At 41.1% G+C, this 22,848-nt stretch overlaps 1 protein-coding gene across 4 annotated transcripts in view; it reads left to right on the forward strand.

Moving 5' to 3' along the window:
* GAK (cyclin G associated kinase) overlaps positions 1-21,794 on the forward strand; it is an 81,472-nt gene extending 59,678 nt beyond the window's left edge. For 3 of the 4 annotated variants that reach the window (XM_072860002.1, XM_072860003.1, XM_072860005.1), the window contains 6 exons: positions 2,491-2,625; positions 6,583-6,702; positions 10,108-10,320; positions 11,755-11,903; positions 13,290-13,466; positions 16,258-21,794. In XM_072860002.1, coding sequence (XP_072716103.1) covers positions 2,491-2,625; positions 6,583-6,702; positions 10,108-10,320; positions 11,755-11,903; positions 13,290-13,466; positions 16,258-16,359 — 896 coding nt within the window. In that variant the 3' untranslated portion in view covers positions 16,360-21,794. The remainder of the gene's footprint in view (positions 1-2,490; positions 2,626-6,582; positions 6,703-10,107; positions 10,321-11,754; positions 11,904-13,289; positions 13,467-16,257) is intronic. The other variant, XM_072860004.1, reaches the window with a different exon arrangement.
* The last annotated feature ends 1,054 nt before the right edge of the window (positions 21,795-22,848 follow it).

Genomic DNA, 22,848 nt, shown 5'->3' on the forward strand with positions numbered 1-22,848 from the left:
ATGCAGGTGTCTCTATTTTGGGAAGCTGGAAAGTGTGATCTGATTACCACCAACTTAGTCTTACATCTTAGCTTGGTTTGAGTAGTGTTAGTAAAGAACTATACCTTGACCTCCACTGGTTTACTGCTGTATGGTTAAGGATTATAAATATGTGCATTAAAGAAGAGCTTAAGGGACAAGCAGGTATGGATCTGCTTGCCTATGATCTCAATTTCTTCAACTTTCAGAATATTTAGCTATGCTTCATATTTTACCCTTTCTTTAGATATTCTGCTCCTTTATCTTAGTGTGTCTGTATGAACTCATGTGCCAGGTTACAAAAATAAAGGAGTTCAGCATGTGGTCTCATACCTCTTCAGAATACGTAGAAGTCAGTATCATGTTGGTAACACTATTTCTTGATGTTAAAATCTATTTAATGCCCAAGTTGTACAACTAGAAAGAATATAGCATAAGAACAAACAGTTCCAGGAGGTGATTAATCTTATCTGTTCCGTATATTGCACATTGTACTCCATTGTTTCAGATTTTTCTGATAAAAGTGTAATGGATGAATGTGAGCTTGTACTATTCATAGTGAATTTACTGCTGTATGTAGCAGTAGGCTACTCCCTGCTTTGTTCAGAGTGGGGGAGGTGATGAACTTGACTGCTTTTAAACCAGCAGTTGTAAAACACCTGATTCTCATAGTGTGTTCTCAATCTTTCAAATGCATTCAGCTGTAGTTTACTTCATTCTTATTTCTCTCAACTTGGTTTTATCATAGGAAAAGTGTTAATTCGTAAGTGGTTGTAAATTTCCTCATGCCCTTGTAAAAAACTTGTAATAGTAGAGATCATAAGACAAAATTATTTCTAGCTTAAAAATCAATACTAATATTAATTCAGGGCCCACTTAACATTTGGGAGTGGCATATGATACAGCAAATTTCTAAACTGATGAATAGATGGTTTTGGATACTTTGACGTTTATAGCCAGTGACACTGCTGTGTAGCAGATAGCAGGGGGTCCCGAGTACTGAGGCAAATACATACTGTTTCTCCCATGGTTTCAGAGGCAGGGAGATGAGGCTCAAGTCTGGAGAAAGGGCTGAAAATCGTACTGTACCTTCAGAAGATGTTGGTGGCTACTTTGTGCATTTTATCCTGATGTTTTCCTTCACAGCAGCAGAGATAACTCTCCTGCAATACAGGTTCTTGGCAGACATTTGTTGCAGAGTATTTGATGTGCTATCTTTGCAACTTCAATATCTAAGTATAAGTAGAATTGTCAGATTGAGGTGATGGAAGGGATATTAAATTTGCTTTGAATTATTCTCTTAAATAGCTTGTGTGATTTGGTATCAATATTCAGAATGTAAAGTTGAAAAGCCGAGAGAAGTGAAAAGCCATCATGTAGCAGTCAAAACATCCAAAGCTTCAAAATGTCACTATTTTTGTAAGGATGGGTGGGTTAGCTTTCCAAACTCTAGGTCTTTGAAATGTCTTAGAGCACCACTAAACATACTGGTTTCTGCTGAAGTACCACCTCTCCCTGTAGCACTGATTGTTTTCACAGCCTTGAAGGGGTTGTTACATTAAAAAGCTGTCCTGCTTCACTGTGAGTCTGTAAGCTGTGCTCAAAGGGAATGTTCAGAGCTGACATGCAGCTTTGAGTGTTCCTTACCTAAGACCTCTCATTCTGAGGGTGGGTCACCTCATACTGTGTGTGAGTGAGAAAGGGGGGAATCATTTGCAAGTGTCAGGGGTGGCAGTTATAACCTTATGTTGGATGGGACACTTTCTAGAAGTTAGTGGAAGCACCCCTGCATCCTTTCGAATGTGGCTGTTTCATTTTCTGTTTTCATTTGGCATAGTGGTTTTGCTTTGCACATAGAAAAGCAACTTTTATCCATGGAGCTAGGGATTCTTAATCTTCTCGCAGAAGAGATCACTCTTCCTGTATCCTGCTCTTTAATTGCACACATTCATTCATGTCTTGAACCTAAAAGGGCTATTAGTTTGTCCAGAGCTCCCTTTGTCACATGAGGGCTGAGGTAGGCAAACCTGCAGTGTGAAGTGACCAGGCTCCACCTGTGTAGCACCCAGACTGCTGAGTGATACGGAGCACTGTTTCATGAAGCACTGCTGCTTTCTGGTTACCTGCTGTGTTGTCAGGAACAGCAGTGTGTCCTGAAGCTGTCCCTTAGCTAGTCCTTTTGCCCAGGATACCTCTGCTGTTAAATTTGTAGCATTGCCTGTGAGTGAAAATATCTCTTCTATGAAATTCATGGGATGTTTCAAATACAAATGAAGGAATTTAAGTGGTAAAACCCTTCTGAGTCCTGTTTAAGACTGCGTGACTGTTATGGAGAAATTTAAGCAAGCCATGTAGTTGGCCATTGTAGCTGACAATGCAGTACACAGTTCTATTGGAATTGGCAAAATACCCATTATAGTGATGGTTTTCTTAAAAAAAAAAAAATAAGCACAAGATTTTTTTCTTCTGCAGGGAATTTGACACCAGAGCCACCTAAAATACCATCTTCTACAAGCCACCCAGATCTCTTAGGTGGATGGGATTCTTGGGCAGATTCTTCAGCAACCAGCAATGTAGCGTCACCACAGTTGAAGCCTCTTTTTGAAGGTAGTATGAAATGAAATTCTTCCATTAGAGGGAATAAGGAATAGTCCCGACTTGGTCAGTTTAATCACCTGAAACTGCTGAACATGTCTTCATGCCTATTTGCCTTGTTGCTTAAAAGACTCTATGCTCTTGTGCTTAAATGCCCCTTTAGTGAGGCACTTGCGTAGTTTTTCAGAGTAAGTTCAAGACAGAGGAATCAAATAGTTTGTTGTCTATAGTAATGGTGATTCTTGTCATATCACAGAATCGTATAGGTTGGAAAAGACCTTTAAGATCATCAAGTCCAACCGTAAACCTAACACTACCAAGACCACCACTATGCCATGTCCCTAAGCACCTCATCCAAACGTCTTTTAAATACCTCCAGGGATGGTGACTCAACCACTTCCTGGAGCAGCCTGTTCCAATGCTTCATAACCCTTTCAGTGAAGTAAAATTTCCTAATATCCAGTCTAAACCTCCCCTGGCGCAACTTGAGACCGTTTCCTCTTGTCCTATCACTTGTTACCTGGGAGAAGAGACCGACCCCCACCTCTCTACAACCTCCTTTCAGGTAGTTGTAGAGAGCAATAAGGTCTCCCCTCAGCCTCCTTTTCTCCAGGCTAAACAACCCCAGTTCCCTCAGCCACTCCTCACAAGACTTGTTCTCTAGACCCTTCACCAGCTTTGTTGCCCTTCTCTGGACATGCTCCAGCACCTCAATGTCTCTCTTGTAGTGGGGGGCCCAAAACTGAACACAGTATTTGAGGTGCAGCCTCACCAGTGCTGAGTACAGGGGCACGATCACTTCCTTGGTCCTGCTGGCCACACTATTTCTGATACAAGCCAGGATGCCATTGGCTTTCTTGGCTACCTGGGCACACTGCTGGCTCATATTCAGCCGGCTGTCAACCAACACCCCCAGGTCCTTTTCCATCAGGCAGCTTTCCAGCCACTCTTCCCCAAATCTGTGGAGTTGTATGGGATGGTTGTGACCCAAGTGCAGGACCTGACAGCCTTGTTGAACCTCATACAGTTGGCCTCGGCTCATCAATCCAGCCTGTCCAGATCTCTCTGTAGAGCCTTCCTACCCTCAAGCACAGCAATGCTCCCACCCAACTTGGTGTCATCTGCAGACTTACTGAGGGTGCACTTGATCCCCTCATCCAGATCATTGATAAAGATATTAAACAGAACTGGCCCCAATACTGAGCCCTGGGGAACACCACTTGTGACCGGCCGCCAACTGGAGTAAACTGCATTCACCACCACTCTTTGGGCCCGGCCATCCAGCCAGTTCTTTACCCAGCGAAGAGTACACCCATCCAAGCCATGAGCAGCCAGTTTCTCCAGGAGAATGCTGTGGGAAATGGTGTCAAAGGCTTTAGTGAAGTCTAGGTAGACAACATCCACAGCCTTCCCCTCATCTACTAGGTAGGTCACCTTGTCGTAGAAGGAGATCAGGTTGGTCAAGCAGGACCTGCCTTTCATGAACCCATGCTGGCTGGGCTTGATCCCTTGGTTATTCTCTACATGCCATGTGATAGCACTCAGGATGATGTGCTCCATCAGCTTCCCCGGTACCGAGGTCAGGCTGACAGGCGTGTAGTTCCCTGGGTCCTCCTTCTGGCCCTTCTTGAAGATGGGCGTCACATTTGCTAATCACCAGTCAGCAGGGACCTCCCCAGTTAGCCAGGGCTGCTGGTAAATGATGGAAAGGGGCTTGGTGAGCACTTCTGCCAGTTCCTTCAGTACTCTTGGGTGGATCTCATCAGGCCCCATAGACTTGTGAGTGTCTAAGTGGTGCAGCAGATCACTAACCATTTCCCCCTGGATTATGGGGGCTCCATTCTGGTCCCCGTCCCTATCTTCCAGGTCAGGGGACTGGGTACCCAGAGAACAATTGGCCCTGCTATTAAAGACTGAGGCAAAGAAGGCATTAAGTACCTCAGCCTTTTCCTCATCCTTGGTCACTGTGTTCCCTCCCCCATCTACTAGGGGCTGGAGATTCTCCTTAGCTCTCCTTTTGCTGCTAATGTATTTGAAGAAGTATTTCTTGTTGTCTTTCACAGCAGCAGCCAGATTGAGCTCTAGCTCAGCTTTGGCCCTTCTAACTTTCTCCCTGCACAGCCTTGCTACACCTTTGTAGTCCTCCTGAGTTGCCTGCCCCTTCTTCCAGAGGTCGTAGACTCTCCTCTTTTTCCTGAGCTCGAGCCAGAGCTCTCTAATCAGCCAGGCCGGTGGTCTTCCCCGCCGGCTCGTCTTTCGGCACCTGGGGACAGCCTGCTCTTGTGCCTTTAATATTTCCTCCTTAAAGAATGTCCAGCCTTCCTGGACTCCTTTGCCCATTAGGGCTGCCTCCCAGGGGACTCTCTTGACCAGTCTCCTAAACAGGCCGAAGTCTGCCCTCCGGAAGTCTAAGGTGGCAGTTTTGCTGACCCCCCTCGCCGCTTCTCCATGTATCAAAAACTCTATCATTTCGTGATCACTCTGCCCAAGATGGCCTCCAACCATCATATGGTTCACAAGTCCTTCTCTGTTCGTGAACAAGAGGTCCAGCGGGGCACCTTCCCTAGTTGGGTCACTCACCGGCTGTGTCAGGAAGTTATCTGCCACATGCTCTAGGAACCTCCTAGACTGTTTCCTCTCTGCTGTATTGTATTTCCAGCAGACATTCGGCAGGTTGAAGTCCCCCACAAGAACAAGGGCTAGCGATCGTGATGCTTCTCCCACCTGCTTATAGAATAGTTCATCAGTCTCCTCATCCTGGTTGGGTGGTCTGTAACAGACTGCCACCACAATATCTGCCTTGTTGGCCTTCCCCCTCATTCTTACCCATAGACACTCCACCCTATCGTCACCATCATCGAGCTCTAAACTATCCAGACACTCCCTAACGTATAGGGCTACCCCACCACCTTTCCTGCCTCACCTATCGCTCCTGAAGAGTTTATAGCCATCCATCGCCGCACTCCAATTGTGCGAGTCATCCCACCACGTTTCTGTGATGGCAACCATGGTGTACAATGGCTTCCAACTCCTCCTGCTTGTTGCCCATGCTGTGTGCGTTGGTGTAGAGGCACTTCAGCTGGGCTGTTGTCTGTGTTTCCTTCATAGAAGAACTCCCCTTGTGTGCTTTGAGGTGTTTCCCTGGCGTTTCCCTCTTGGCTCCTATTGCCTCAGTATCCCCTAGCTCAAACTCTGTTCGACTTCGGCTGTGCCCCAGCGTACCCCGCACATCTCAGAGACAGAGGCCGAGTGCCCTCGCTGGCACCCGCTCCCTCTAACCATAGCACGTTGTCCCTCAGCTTCCCTCGGGCAAGCCTGCTATATAATAGCTATATAATAGCCCCCTCCCGCTTCGAGTCTAGTTTAAAGCTCTGTCGATGAGCACCGCAAGTTCCTGAGCAAAGATTCTCTTTCCCCTTTGAGAAAGATGAATCCCATCAGATGCCAGCAAACCCGGTGCTGTGTAGGCCATCCCGTTGTCAAAAAAACCAAATCCGTGGCGATGACACCAGCCACGGAGCCATGAGTTGATAGATTGGGTGTCTCTGTTCCTTCTAGTGTCACTGCCCAACTGTAAGGAGAGAGGAGAAAATAACCTGTGCTCCGGAGTCCCTTACTAGCCGTCCCACGGCCCCGAAGTCTCTTTTGATGGCCCTAGGACTTTGTGTTGCAGCTTCATCGCCCCCCACATGGAAGAGCAGTAGGGGGTAATAGTCTGAGGGCCGTACCAGGTTAGGGAGTATCCTCATGATATCCTTCACCCGGGCCCCAGGGAGGCAGCAGACTTCCCTAAGAGGAGGGTCCATCCAGCATATCGGACCCTCGGTTCCCCTCAGGTAAAAGATGTCATGGAGCAGAATGCTGGGGAGCTCATGTTCCACAACATGAGGTGTTGTGGAAATAGTACTTTTATTCATTCTCTCCATTTTCAAATACACCAAGTACATGATACATTTTCTTATTATACAGGTCAAGCTTTTACCACAGGGAGCCAGTCCAGTGTGTCTTCAGGTCTGTCTTTCACCCAGGCTAAATCTCAGAACTTTGATCCTTTTGCTGATCTTGCCAATCTTGGATCTGGTCTTCCAGGTAAGATCTACCTTTTACGAGACAATACTTAATGCTCCTACGGTTTGATTTGCTTCTTGTACTCATAGATGTAACTGATAGCTTATATAAAGGAAAGTGTTTCCTTTTAATTGTTGACAACCAGCTTGAGGCACTTGCTGAGAGCAGACAACAAGAAAAGATCGAATCTTTACAGAGATTGTGTGAAACATCTAGAATAATATTTCAGAAGATAACCACAGCTGTGATTTAGAAACATTATAAATACTTAATGTTTCAGAATCTAGGTGAGAAGGTAAGAGAAACCAGGGTTTGATTCAGTAACTGAGTATGAGGTTTCTTATCTAGCATTGATACTGTGCTGTGAAGGATATAAAATGAAAGCTGGATTAAATTCTTCGTTAGGTCCAAAGTGACAGTTGTTTTCCTTTTAATTCAGTACTTTTCTTTGAATTCAGTAGGCCTTCATAGCTCCACTACTCAAATCTGTCATGTTTGTAAGATGAGCACAAATCAGGCCCATACTTGTACACCAGTACCAGGAACATTATGAACATTTGTCAGTTTGCAGTGGTGTGCACGAGAACTTATGGAAGATGAGACATATTGCAGAGTAACACTTGTCCCAGCATGTTATATTCACCCCAAACTCTGGAATTAGCCCTGTAGCATTCTCAAACAGCAGAAAAACTAAGGGCAGTAAAAAGAGCTGAGGTCCTTGCATTTCAGGACCACACTACCATGGCAAATGGCTGATTTGTAGCTGTTAAATGTACCTAGCTGCCATGAGTCAAGGAGCGATTTGTAACAGCCTATAGCTGCTGAATTGCAGAAATGTGATTTTTCCCTTAGCTTGGAGCTGACAGAGGTTTTATCCTGTCGCCTTGGCTGTTAGCATTGTGTATTGAATTGAGTATCCTCTTGGTGGATTTATCTTATATAAACACAAGGTAACATACAATGTTTGGCTTCTTTGTTGCCTGTGCATAATTACTTGCAAAATTCTAGTGTCGAAGCAGTACCAGTAAGGCTGCTCTGCAGTAAAAAACTTACAAAAATTCTCTAGTTTAATAATTCAGGTTAATATGGGCTTGTTAAATCTACAGATAGTGTAACAGTAAAAAAAATCAATTTATCTTTGACTTGGAGATGCAGGTATAGCACACACTGAACAGTGGAAGAAATTGTACTGATTTTAGCAGGATTTAGATCAATTAATTATTCTTTCAGTTAACTTTCAATAGGAAAAATGACTGCGTTAAAAAGTAGCCAGATGTCACTGTGCTAGTTAACCTTCTCAGGCTGAACTGAATTTTCAGGGAGTTATAAGAACTGGAGTTTAGACTTGGTGTTGTATTTTTCATAGGCATTTTTTGGCCTTCACGTACAAGTCATTATTCTGGCAGAAGAGTTATGGGAGTGAAAGCTGCTTAATTGGGAATGCTGTATAAACAGAAAAGAAACAATAGCTAAAGGTGTAGTAGTAGTGTATTAGGCTAGTGGTAGGATACCGATAGTGGGTGTTCTCACAGTCTTCATTTCTAGGAATGATCTTGTACCAGAAAGTAGGAGTGTGGTGTTGAAAAGTTCCTGCTGATAGCGGGGCATTGGCTTGTCCTATAGGAAGAATTGGTTGGCCTTGAAGACTGAAATACTGAATGTAGAATGCTTTGAAAGAGTAGTAGAATGAGATTATTTTCAGTGTGCAAGGTCATGTACTCTGACTAGTAACAGATTTTTTCTGTAAATTTCACAAGTTAGAAGTGGCTGAAGACTGAGCTGACTATGCAATTGGGTGCTTTCATGAAAAAACAGTGCAGTCCTAGATTTTATCAGGTGTTGCATTGCAATACTAGGTTTTATCAGGTGTGGTATTTAGACATATAGTATGGTAACTTGTACATGGCCCTGGGGAGACATTGTCTTGGGTAAGCTGTTATAACTATGAGCAGCAACTACAAAAGAGCTATCAGGAGAGCCGAGCTGTGGGGATCCAGTTTTGAAAGAGGAAACTGAGTTTACATTGCCATGTATACCTAGACAAGCTTGGGTGTTTTTTCTGTGGCTTTAGGGTGAATAGAAGGGGGAAAAAATAGAAACAAGAACAAGTAAGCTTAAACTGGCTTGGAATATGTTTGAGCTGAAAGTTAGGTTCTAATCATCATCAGCTGATTAATAATGTATGTGGAGATGCAAATACTAATTCACCTTCCCTTAAGAAATAATGAGATGGGATCATAAGTTTGTCATTCAAGACCAAGTGATAAAGATTTCTGGTTTTGAAGTGTCAGTATTTCATTCATATTATACTTCTTGGCTGGCTTCAGGTATGTAACCATATTTGACCACTAGTTTTGAATTCGTGTTCTGTCATTTTTAGGGAATTCTTCCAACGTGAAGAGGTCTTAATCTGTTTTAGGATGCCATAAGTGTGGTATAAAATGTTTCTCTTCCAAAAAACCTCAATGTATCAAAATTAAGTCATCACTCTTTTTTTTCCCTGTGATGGGTATATGTCAGGTATATGCAACTTGTCAAGGGAACTGAGTTCCTAGGAATCTTTCCAAAGGAAGTCAATCAAGGGCAATTTAATGCTGGCTTGGTTTAGAATAAAAAAACCTCAGGTTTATTCTCATCAGTGAGACAAAGCTGAATAATGAATTTAAAAGGCTGGAGCTTTACTCTGCTCAATTTGTTTACAGTGAGTACTGTAGAGTAGAGAAAAGGCCCTGTGTGTTCTTCCCAAAGTGAGTAGCCGGTGAAGCTGCTAAGCAGTGTTATTTATACTGGTTTAATGAAGGGAAATGGGATACTAAAAATTGAGTCAATATTGTGTTGATAGACAGAGGCCTATAGATCACATCAGGGTGATTACAACAATATCTCCTGCAGGCTTCTGTGCTTTTTTATTCATGTGCAACATTCCCTGCTAATGCTGCTGTAGAATAATCTCATCTTCCTTAAACAGTAGTGCAAGAAATCATTAGAGGCACTCATTTGAAAATATTCTCAATATATTAAATTTTCTTGATCTTATAATTAGTTTTGCAGTGTCCTCTGCATGTTAGCAGATGTTGAAGTGTAATGAATTGGGAGGCAGAACTACTGTCACTGCTGAATTATTTTCTGGCCTTACATATGCCTGGCTGATCAGACAAGGGCAAATGCTTCTGCTGAAACTGACAGTTGAAAACTTGAGTTGTAAGAGGCTGGAAGACTTTCAGTAATGGCTCTAGCTCCTGCCATCTCAGTTACTTCTTAATGAGACTCTTAACTTCATTTTACACACACTTTTCTGTTACGCTTTCTCTTGTATAGTGGTGTCACTGTGAACTATGTGGTTAGATGTCAAGACCAAACTGTCTTACTTGTGTTAAACAGGTGACAGATACTGAGCTGAACAACTAATTTAGTATTTGTTGTTAGGTTCCTCCAGTGGTGGACTATCAAGTAGCAGCTTTGGTCAGAAGACTGCTCCATTTCAGAAGTTGGGAAATCAGTGGCAGAAATCCACAAAACCACAAAGTACTTCGTGGCAGTCCCAGACTAAATCCAGCACAGCAGCTAAACCCAATTACACAGTAAACTTCAGTGTTATTGGAGGACGAGAAGAAAGAGGAGTCAGAACCCCAAGCTTTGGTAAGTTTTCTGAAGGCATTACTTATAATGGCCTGTGTGAAGTTAGTCAGATGCACTGTAAGCTGCAGAAACTCTTGTACCTTCATGTTTTTATTTACATTTAGGTTGTATCTAGTAGAAATCTGAAAAAAGCTTGGCAAATCTTGTGTCCTGCTTTTGCAGAGCTACACTAGAATATTTCAGAGATAAGCTGACTATGGCCCAAATATTTGCAAGTTTGGGCATAAAGTCTTAAGGCTATATTCGCTCACCCACACGGGTACTGGTTTTGTATCACTGGGTTAGAAGGGTAAATATGATCTATCCAGGGAGACATGGTTGATAATGTTGCTTTGTGCTAGTCCACTTGTGATACACAGGTAGAAGGATGCACCATTTTTCCTAGCTGAAGAATAGTAGCTAGTCTTAAGAAAGATTGAGGTTAAACTTACTGGAAATTCTTCTGTTTCAAACAAGGATGGGGACAAGAGCAGGTGGAATCGTTCTTGGAACCAGTCCCTTAAGATGTTCCAACTGAATATGCAAACCTAGAGGTATAGGGATGGGCATGGCCTCTTCTACATTAACCTTCTTGAAGAATGTTATTTTCCTGGTGTGTTGGTATTAGGATTATGCCTCCTTTTAACTGGCATGTAAGTGAACAGCAGGTACTTCTGTAAGTTGAAATGATTCTGTTGATCTGTATCTGGAAGTAGGTGACAGGATGGAGAGACAGTGGGTATAAGTTGCAGCATGTGAAAGTCTGATTGGAGAACAGGGGGGAAAAAATCCATTAGCATGATGAAATGCTGAAACGTGGCAAGGGATTTTGTGATTCCTCATCCTTGAAAACAGATGGACGTCAACTGGACAAGGACCTGAGAAATTTAGTTGTCCCTGTTTTTAGCAGGGATGGGACTAGATGACATCCAGAGGCCTCTTCAGAATTCAGTTATTCTACAGTTCTCTAAAATTTGTTGGTTCTATGATGACTATTCATGTTGATATTTTATTCCTTCATTATTCTGCATAAGTTTCAACATGCTTAAATGTTGACTACATACTTTTGAGTAAAGTATTGAGTATATGGTCACTTGAAAAAACTGCTGCACAGCAGTTAGAATTACTTTATAGTGGAAAAATGGAGCCATTTCCAAAATCATGAATAGGTAGATGTGTACTCCCTCAAATCTACTCCATTTTTGAAAAAAGAGGACATGCAAGTATTTAGTCACATGTATGCACATGAGGTTATCTGTTCTGCTGGACTGAAAACTTGTCAGTGATCCTTTTTATTCTATCCTTCTGTTAGTCTTGTAGAGTTTATCAAGCCACTGAAGAATATTTATCATGGTAGTGAGAAATGTCATGCAGGTGTATCGAAGTGCAATATATTTCCCCCATTAATGTATTCTCCTATGTAACTTTTCATTTGATGTTTTTCTCCTTTCATAGGTCAAAAGCCAAAAGTGTCAGAAAATGACTTTGAGGATCTCTTATCTAATCAAGGGTTTTCAGCTAAATCTGATAAGAAGGGACCAAAGACCATTGCTGAGATGAGAAAACAAGAAATGTCTAAAGATATGGACCCCTTGAAACTCAAGGTTTGTTTAACAGTGATTTTGATTTAAGTGTAAATCTGAGCTTTTGCTTAGAACTGCTGATAACAGAGCAGAAGGATGCAATGACTACCAGAGCAAACCGTTAAAGCAGAATGAAATTTTTTCTGTATTTAAATCATATGACTGTAGAAGTTAATTAGCATGAACAATAGTCAGTTGGCAATGAAGCAGCAGTGACAATAGCACAAAAAGTGTGTGGATGGAATGCAAGTTCCTGTTTCTTTCAGCTAAGGTTGGAGAATTTAAGAACCTGTTTTCTTGTCAGAGTCCATTTCCTGAAGCCAGAACTGTTCTTTATCTGTAGTGTTCCCAAAGGTCTCCTTAGAAAAGATGGATTTGGCCGATAATACAAACTACATTTTAAAAACCAGGCAGGTGAGAATAGTTGTCTTCAGGGTGACTTACCTGCATTTACTGGTTAACAAGTGCTACTGCTGTCCTAAGAAATTACTAAAAGATGCAGTTCTGGAGTTGGGTTATAGGACTAGTCTGTGGGGTGTTAGCTGATCAGCTGTTCAGATTTTATGTATTACTCTGATAACATTACATATTAATGTACTTTCAGTTTTGTAGTCCATATGCTTTAGAAAAGTTTGTAAAAGAATTTCAGAGGGATGCTGAAATTTGTTTTCACAAAGTGTCTTACCTGAAGAGTGTGCACAGCTTGTGTGGGTAGCTTTTAACACAAGTCACCATAAACGGAAATAAATACAGATTTTTATTTACCATACTCGCTGCTGATAGAGGGCAGAGATTTTCATATTACATAATGCAGTGTTTAATGAAGACACTGTATCACTATATCACAGTGGCTTGAATATTGCTGTTAGTCTGAAATGGCCAGTTATTCTAATCAACTTTCATGGGCATATCTGAAAACACTTTAGTTTGTGCACCCCTGCAGGTTGCTTATAAGTAAACATTAACTAGTAATATATGTGATCTGAAACTTTTGTACAAATCAAGAATTTTAGTAAATTAAAGTTATGCCCTGATAGGGAATTAATGTTAATTGCAACTGATGTTTTTAATTACTCCTGTCAATTCTCTTGTCATTAATTATACAGGGTTTTGTAATATGTAACTATCTCAGTAATTTCTCTTGCAATGACTGAATTTCTGCAATAAACTAATAACAATGAGTTACTCTGTAGTGGCAGATGCAAAATATCACTTTTGGGTGGCTAATGATTTGGGTGCCAGAAAGAAGAATGTAGTAAGATAGTTGGACTCAGGGGGGTGAATGCAGCAAGATAACTACTTGTGTCCTAATCTTGGAGTCTTTGTACAGAGTGAAGGTTATGTCTCTAGGTAGACTGATAATGCTTACAGTGCTGCATTCAGTCCTATACATTCTGTTTTTCCCAGATTCTTGAATGGATTGAAGGAAAGGAGAGAAATATCAGAGCATTAATATCCACTCTTCATACAGTGCTTTGGGAAGGGGAGAATAAGTGGAAACCAGTCAGCATGGCAGATCTAGTAACTCCTGAACAAGTAAAGAAGTACTATAGGAAAGCAGTGCTTGTAGTTCATCCAGATAAGGTGAGTGTGTTCCTCTGATCTTCCTTCCTTTAGAAGGAATACCAACTGCTTTTACCACACCATGCTACTCAGACAGATGTGTAGTCTAACAGTGTAGTCTAACAGGAGCTGGTGGAAGGCCAGGGCTTACGTAAAGCTGATAAGGGGGATTCAGGCTGGAAAGCAGAACATCTAAACAAGAATTACTGTCCTTGGGAGTAAAGCACATCCTGGAGAAATACGTAAGCTAATTAAGATGTTTTGGAAACCATCTGAAACAACTAGCAGAAGTGTGATAAGAAGCACCCTCATGCAAACTATCCGCATTATAATACTAAAAGTCACACCCCTCGAGCTGGAGACCCCGGCCCAAGCAGAGACCCCTCACCTTGGAGCATGCACAGAATATTAAAGTAGCACTGTAGCTTTAAGTTGAAGTAAGAGAAACATAGACCAACAGAAAACTGCTTTGTGTGATTACTTATGCGTATGCATAACTAGACTGTATAAATACTGTACCTGTATGACCGACCTTGTGCTAGCTTTGTGGAGCTACCACCTAGCACCCATCTCTGCGCAGACGTGAAATAAAATACCTCTGCTCTGTGTGTATATTGGCGTCTCGCACACCAGGTAAACAACCTCACACTTGTGGGACAACAGATGCTGCAGCCTTGCTTCTTGATCAAGCACCCTAGATGCTCTTCACTTTGCTTCCGTGCCTACTAGTACAGGATTTTTCTTGTCATCCTGACACAACACAGAATTCAACAGATAAATGTTAACAAATGAAAGATCCCATGAAGGTTGTACTGAGCACCAATGTCAGTTATGCTGGGTTCTGACTGACTTCTGGCAGGTCTAATACTGATTAATGGAATCTGCTTTATTTCTACCAGCTGATACTTCAGGTCTTTTAGGACTATTCACCAATATATGAAGACTCAGAGGCTGCCACAGCAAACTGGTGGGAAGAACCTACTGAACCTCCTTTACTAAACAACTTTACTAGGAACTAGAAAAAGTAAATTTTACTAGAGTAAACAAATGTCGTGGTTTAGCCCCAGCCAGCGGCTAAGCACCATGCAGCTGCTCGCTCACTTTCCCCCTGGTGGGATGGGGGAGAGAATCGGAAGAGCAAAAGTAAGAAGACTTGTGGGTTGAGATAAGAACAGTTTAATAACTGGAACAAAATAATAATAATAATAATAATGAATTATAATGAGAAGGAAAACAATGAGAGAGAGGAACAAAACCCAAGGGAGGGAAAAAAGGAGAAAAAAAAAAAAATTATACAACCGCTCACCACCCGCTGACCGATGCCCAGCCAGTCCCCTAGCAGTGATCCCTACCCCCCGGCCAACTCCCCCAGTTTATATACTGGGCATGACATCATATGGTATGGAATAGCACTTTGGTCAGTTTGGATCAACTATCCTGGCAGTGCCTCCTCCCATTTCTTGGGCACCTGGCAGAGCATGGGGAGCTGAAGGAAAAAAAAAAGTCCTTGACCAATGTAAATACCGCTTAGCGACAGCCAAAACATCAGCATGTTATCAATATTATTCTCATACTAAAATCCGAAGCACAGCACTATACCAGCTACTAGGAAGAAAACTAACTCTATCCCAGCCGAATCCAGGACAACAAATTAGCAGTTGAAAAATACTTGATGAATACAACATTCCAGTTGACTTTTTAAAATATTTCATGCATTCTGTTGCTGTTTGTTAGTATCCCAGTATATGAAGGTAGCTTCTTGTTCTGAGTCATTGCTCTAGGCTGTGTTTTAGATATAAAGATAAGCATTGAATATCCCTGGTTTGAATTTTCAGGCTTGCCTTCACTGGTGGTTCAGTGAGCAGTAGTCTAAGTCCTTTGTCTTCTTGTAACCATAACAGAGAAACATGACATTGTTCTTTCTTCTCCCCCCTGACCTTTGCTGTTCTTGGCCTTGTGGTTTCCTCCACCTTTGTGGTGGTTTCTTGGTTCTTTCTGGAAGCCCCTTAACGCATCAGTGTCAGAACACAGGTCTCTGAGATGTTTTCTTCTTCCTTGGTTTCTTTTCTGCTACTTTAAAGCAGTCCCTAAAAGGGTCTATAAAGTACTGCAGCTAGCAAAAGCCACGTAGCAGGAGAAGGGAAAGGATACTGGAGAGGGCTCTGGGGCATCCCTTTTGTGTTGGAAAGAACCTGTTAAAATTACTCGTCTTGTGGGACTGAATCTTTACTAACCATGGAAGTTGGGTTGGCCCAGAGGCAGGGCTGCTGTGAAATAGGCAGGGAATCGGGAGGGTACTGTCTTTGTTCGAGTATGGAGGCAAACGCACAGGAAGTGCTATGTCATTAATGTTGAATCTTAACATCACTCACAATCAGCAACAGACTTTTCTCATGGGAATCCCATCCAAAAGGAGTCTTCTTAAATAGTGCTTAAATTTTATTCTTGTACACTACTGCAAGGTCTGTCAGGAAGCAATTTCAAAAATGACTGGATTTGATCATTAACTAATATTAGCTAAAACTATTTATGAAAAGAACAGCTTGGAAAACTGCTTTTAGCTAAGTTTCAGTTATTTATGAATTGCACTAAAAGTTCGAAGTAATGTAAGGAAACCAAGGCTTTGGCTTTGTTTAAAATACTTGTGGCAAACTTTGGATAAGATTGGAGAGGGCTGTGCATCTGCAAAATTATATTCACACAGCAGTCTAAAGTTGTTGAATAAGATAACAAATATAAAATGGGTGAGATCTTTCCCAGGTCACATTATTCCTAATATTTATATTATTCTAATATGTCTGTTTGTTTTCAGGCTACAGGACAACCTTATGAGCAGTATGCCAAAATGATCTTCATGGAATTGAATGATGCATGGTCAGAGTTTGAAAACCAAGGATCAAAGTCCCTTTTCTAAAACTTCACCTTTTACAGAACTACTTCCAAAAACTGGAGCTGAGCATTGTTGTGACTTTATTGCGCCTATGATTTATGAAGCGCTTTTCCATGATTTTAGCACAGTTTCTAATCATGCACTTAAATGTGGTGATGTATTTTGTAAGATGTAGAGTAAAAAGCATTACATAGATGCATTAAGAAAACAGCTGCTCAGTACTTGAAGAAATCACAGTCTGGAAGTAAAGATTTCCTTTCAGTTTATATATGGTAAAATAGAATTTTAATGAAGCTCCATGATTTCTGGTATACTAGTATTAATTTTAAATCATTCCAATTTCATTGATCTTTGCTTTACCCCTACCTTCACCAATTTGTCTGTTACTTTCAGTAGTTTTGTGATTCAATTTTGATGTTTGGTGCCTGTTGCCTTATTCAGAGTGCTTTAGTTATCAGCAGTGAATTTGCTTGGCTTATCTCAAACCTGAAGGTGTATATTTTCATCTGTATTTTATGTAATCAATCTGATAATCATTCTGTAAATAATGTTTTCTGACAATACCTGTGTTCCTTACAATAAATTAACAGTTGTTTAGCCAAAAAGACCCCAAATGTGGGAAAGTCAGCCAGGATTGTTCTTGATTTTTAACTTTTTTTACATATCGTGAATCTAGAAACAAATCTTGACTTTAAGGTCTGCATGTTCCTGCTGTTTTGTTATTTATTATGAACCTTTGGAAGGCAGTAACTTGACCAGTGCTTACTTTCCCAGTTCTTTAAATGGTGTCTTTTGCTTCCAATTTCAGTGGAACATTCCTTCCATTGGACTTCAGATACTCTGATAGAAATGTTATTCTGAAACTTGAAATGTAAGCACAACACATTTTACTCTGCTTTGATTTGTATGAGTAAATACTACATTACTTGTTATCATCTGCATGTCTGAACCTCTATTTTTGAGATATGCATGACATCAGCGTATGTGAAAACGTGGGGTGTATTGGTAGAGTGTTGCATTTCTGCTCACCTACGTTCCATGCACTGGCTAGTGCACGATGAGTAGAGACACAACTCGATAACAATACTTGCCATGTTTTCTAATCCCTATTCAGAAGGCAGTTTTTCACTAGTGCTGGGGTGAATGAATGCAAATGATCAATGACTGTTATACTCTGTGTAATAACAAAATGCAATTTTCGTATCAAGTTTGAAAATGTTGAAAATTAGTGTTGTGGTATTAAAGCTTTGGCAACAGTCTCTTGAAACAGTACAGCTGAACATACTGAAGGGGATATTTTGATCATCTTGCCATTTTGTACATTTTGCATGCTTAACTGACAGGGAAGCTGTGCTGTTATCAGAGGTGACTGTTCAGCGGAGCAACATGTGAACAGAAAACATGAGATCCTAATGCCACCTGAACAGTGTGTTGGATGAGGTTTTCCACAGCCTGAGAGCTGATGGGTTAGAGACTTGTGAACAAAGGTTGCAATTTATAGTCTCTAAGCTCAGATCTAACACAGCTACTTATTAACCTCTCAAAAGGTTGTGTGTGTGTATATTCACATACATATTCAGCTACTGTGATTTTTTTTTAAGATGGAAGCCAGGATCAGTTATGGATCAGGAAGGTTATATATTATTCATAGCTGCAGTTGCATTTCAGTTACTGCTTTGAAGCAGTCTTAAATCTCAGTAGATTTCTTCATAAAAACAGGTAACTTGCTGTCTGATTTAGAGTAAGAGTTAGTCTTTTTTCCTTGGGACACTTCATTAATTCTTTGTATTCATGGTGTGCATCCAGGGCATTTAAAGGCTTCTGCTGGTAGGATAGGTTTGTCGGAGACCTGCATGGCTTTTTACAGTTCTAGGGCAAATGATACCTAGTAATAGGTTTAAAAAGACATACAGAGATATATAAGGACTGTGATTGACTGCACTCCTATATATACAGTTGAGAGAAAGCATTTCTGAGGGAGCTTCTTTTAGTAAGGAAGGACTACTTTAAAAACCCATGTTCCTTTCAGCACATACAGGCAACTTAATTTTGATGGACACATTTTTAATTGCTCTTTTCTTGAAATAGGTGTATAAAAAATTAAAACTGAAAAGTGGGAGGAAAACGTCTTCCCCTCTGCTTTGTATGTTTGGTAGCATTTTCTGGATGATATCTACATTTCTCCGTTTTTATTCATCTTCTCGTTTGCGAAATTTTCTTTAACAATGGAAAAGAACCTTTGATGTGATTTTAAGTGAGCAGGAAAACGAGTGCAAGTGTGTTATCTGGAACTGAGGATCTCTTGAAATTGATTCCCCCTTTTTAAATTTATGGAAAATCATAAGGTTTGGCTGTGGATTCTTCCAAGGGCCATTTGATAATTAACTGAAACTTCAGTCAGGTTGACTGGACCCCTCAACTTAGTTTATGGCTTGATCAGCTCTGGTCCTCAGTGGGGGAACTGGCTGATTCCTCTGGTCTGTTCCTTTCTATGTAGTTGAATTTTGGTGCTAGGAATCTGGGAGAGGCTCAGTTTGGTAAAATCTTAAAATCTTGACAATGAAACTGTTTTGTTTTTCTGTTTAATTGTGTCATTCAGCTGTGTTGCATACAAGAATATGCAAAAAGTTGGATTTCAGTAAAGCCCTGTAAGCAAACTTTAAAAATTTAAGTGATGAACACAGTAAACTAAAGTTTTGTTTTCTTCAGAAGATAAAGCAGCATGAGGACCAGTAAAGGTGTTTCATAGTGTAAGGTTTATATTAAATTTTTTAGATACCTTAACTTCCCTCTTCCCAGATTCCTGTAAATTTATATAAAACATATATTGAGTCTTAATGTTCTTTTAAAGGAGAGGGTCATTTGGAAGAAAAAGTCCAGAAGTTCTGTTTGAATTAATCTTAAAATGGTAATAAAAAATGGTAAACTGGGAATGAGGGCTTTTCAACCTTTCTCACACTCTGTACTTCATCGTTAGTTGGCTGTCTGCTGTATGGGATAGGACTGCACTCACACTGCACTCTTACACACACATTTCACTGTATTCTTAATGTCCGCAAGCTGAAAAGCTTTTAGAATAGGCTACAGAAATAGATTAAGCTGAGACTTGATTAGATACTGTGAATTCTCTCTGGGCTTGTATATTTTCCATTCATGCTTATTATTCATTGCACAGTTAAATTTTGAAATGTTGAAGTGAAATCATGTCCTCAAAGTTAGACTTTATATATCTGCTTCTGCTGACTGCAAAGCTTGAGGTTGAGATGAGTGAGTGTTGCCAGTAGGTTGATGTTGTGTCCAGCAGACTTCATGTGGCACTTGAAGTTCTATTGTGAAGCATCTCCTTGACTCTTGCAGCAAATCACTGTGCCTTTTGGCCCGTGTTTGTAGTTCCTTTGTCTGTTAATGACAGCTGACTAATACCATGCCTTCTTTGCAGCCTACCAGGATCCAGTTCTTAAAAGTGAGTAGCTTGATACAGTTATTGCAAGAGCAAAGAAAAACAATGCAACATAAATTAAGGGGAGAGTAGACAACAACATCCATACTCTAACCTACATCTCAAATGTTGTTTTCTAATTCTCTCTTCATTGACTATTCCTACCTATCTCTGCTAAAACTAGGTCTAGATTAGTAGAAAACCTGTTACAAACCAGCTTTTCCCACCCTGTTAGAAGTGCTGCTGACTGGCTATAAACAAGTGGCAGTAGCAAGTGCTTGGCTTTTTTTGCAGAAGTTGCTGTAAAGCAGGGCTTGTAAAATGATGGGGCAGGTTTCCACTACTTCTGAATTAAGTTGCTTATGTTACATTGCTGTTAGATTTGGAGAGTCAGACAACTTAGCTTTTAAGACAGAGATCTGTGAAGAAGAATTGGTATTAAGAGTGTGTGTGGCTAGAACCTGCCAAAAGGAGAAGTGTGGTGTGTTTTGACCATGTTGGGGGAAATCAGTTGATGTCTAACCTTGGGCATGCCCGTTTGGTGTTTCCTATTATATTTCCTTCAACTTAACAGCAGGGAAGACAAAGAAAATGAGCAGTTAAGCACTTGTATTCATATTAAATCATGCGGTGATACTCGATATTGTTAGTGGGTAGTGATTCCCAGACGTCAAGCCTGGGAGGAAAGGTTCCTCTGCGTTGTCACTTGGGTAAAGTTCAGATAGTTTGCTAATCAATGGTAGCTTCCTTCAGCAAGTGCAGAATGGAAAACCTACAGCAGTGCTGATGAAGTACATTTCCTTGGAACAGTGGCATTGCACCTGTGAGGGTAACTAGTGCTCATGAAAAATGCCTTGTTTAGCTCCATTTTCTTGCTAATCCTAGAAAGTTCCTCCAATGTTGTCTTGCTAAGCACAGAGCAACAGTTCCTTCCTGAATGCAGACTACGTCTCTTAGCTGCATGCACAGGATTAGTATTTTGCAGAAACCAAAGCAGAGTTTAAGCGTAACTGAAATCTTGGCTGCTCTTAGGGACTGCTGGGCTACATGCACCATTTCACCTCCCAAGGCCAGACCGCAGTTTCTCCAGCAGTGGCTGTGTGTTTGCATAGTCGTTGGCCATTGCATTCTCTGCTGCTCACAGGAATATTTCAGGGGTTGCATAAATGTGGAAACCTTGTTGCTCCTTCGCTGTGTCTAACAATTGCAATGTAACAAATGCTTTGTAAATAAGTTCAAATGAGTCCTGTAAGTTGCCTGTGCTTTATGAGTAATTTGACATTTTCTGTCAAGAGCTTGCATGTGATTGACCTGTGAAAGCTGTAGAAGGAATGTATCATTTCCCACCCCTTGAGTCTGTCCCTGGTGCAGAGTGCCTCTAGCTACCAGAAGCCCAGTGACTAGGAGCAAAGGGTGACTCAGCTGAGCTGTGGTTCTGATCTTGATGAATCTTGCAATGCTTGCTTGCTTGCCTTCTCTTTGGGTGAGCTTATTGTAGACTGCAGTTTAGACTGCATTGAACTTCCAACATATGCTCCAAAAATACAAATTCAGTCATTTTTATGAAGGATACATGTTGTCATAAAGCTTTTGTTACCAAAAGGGGATTAAGAGGCATTGTGAGAACTCCTGAAACTCTCTTTAGTGGAATGTACTGTATATTTGCAATGTAGACTTCTAGAAGCGATTGTCATCTCTGATAAGGACTTAGCTTGCTCTGAGGTCCTTATTGTATTTACCTGTAGTTGTGATTGTACTTTCTATACCTGTGATTTTTCTGGTTTGGGGTATGTGGAAGGACAGAACAAATATTCAAGTTCTATTTTTTGCCATCTTTCAGGAAATGCAATGTACTGAGTAATTTTGCTACTAGTGAAATGAAAATTATACCTGTATGTATATAAAGGTAATATAGTCAAATTAAGCCTTGTTTAAAAGTAGATTTAATGTTTGGCACAATGTCCTTGAACAGAATATCTTGCTTTGAAATGTGTTATGACTTAACCAGTGATCAATTAAAACAAACAAAATGACTTTGCATGTTTCTTCTTCAGCAAGGGAGAAATGACCTGAATACCCAAAGCATTTCCACTGCCTCTTTCAGAACAATATGCAAGCATTAGAGAAATGGTTCTTGTTAGTGTGTTTAGGTTGACTGAACCTCTTAGAAACCAAGTGTCTCTTCAGAAGTGTCTCTTCTCCTGTTGGAGAGGGGTCCCTGCAGTGTGGTCTGCGGTTTGGCAGCTGAATTTCTTAGGCTGCTGCCTGTGTCAGGCTGTGAGGGGTTCTTGCACAGGACCTGGTGCAATGCAATGCCATCCTGTCCCCCAAGGGAAGCTCTTGCATAGGTGTGTGGCAGTAATAGAAGGGAAGGAGAGCAGGAACAAATGGACAGGACTGAGGCAGGAGGGAGGAATGAACAGCCTGTAGGGAGGGTGGGGGAGTGGGACATACAGTGATGAAGGACTGCAGATTTGGGGAATCTGTGAGGGAATGCTGGAGAAAGGGGAGTTGCTGCTGGGACAGTACTAACAAGGTGCCCAGAAGCGTCTTTTGACTCCATGCTCTCAAACAAGGATGGGCAAAGCAGGGTCTTTTAATGGTTGGGGACAAGCCACTTTCTGACATTGAGAAAGTTTCTTTAAAAAAATAAAAGCATAGCAGTGTAGGATTACCACAGGGGCTCCCCAAGGAGAAGGGTGGAAAACAGAGAGGATATGGGAGAATGGATGGGCATGACCGATGAAGGACGGGTGAAATAAGTGTAGGGTGGGAAAGAGAAACATTAGCAAGCTGAGAAGCAAGCAAAGCAAAGTTCTGTTAGGAAAGGGCCATTGCCGTTGGTAATGTTTTTCATATTCTCCTTACTACTTTGAATAGTCTGATGGGTTTATAAGAACTGAATGTTAAGATAGGACTTCTAGCATTTTCCCACCAAATAATCTTTCTCCCTGTATCCCATAGAGAACATGCTGCTACTTTTGCTGTTAATTTGTACACTCTTAAAGTGCAAAACTGCTGAAAAATCATAGAATTGCTTAGGTTGGAAAAAACCTTTAAGATTATCAAGTCCA

This window comes from Ciconia boyciana, chromosome 4 (assembly GCF_034638445.1).
Source record: "Ciconia boyciana chromosome 4, ASM3463844v1, whole genome shotgun sequence".
NCBI classification, from domain to species: Eukaryota; Metazoa; Chordata; class Aves; order Ciconiiformes; family Ciconiidae; genus Ciconia; species Ciconia boyciana.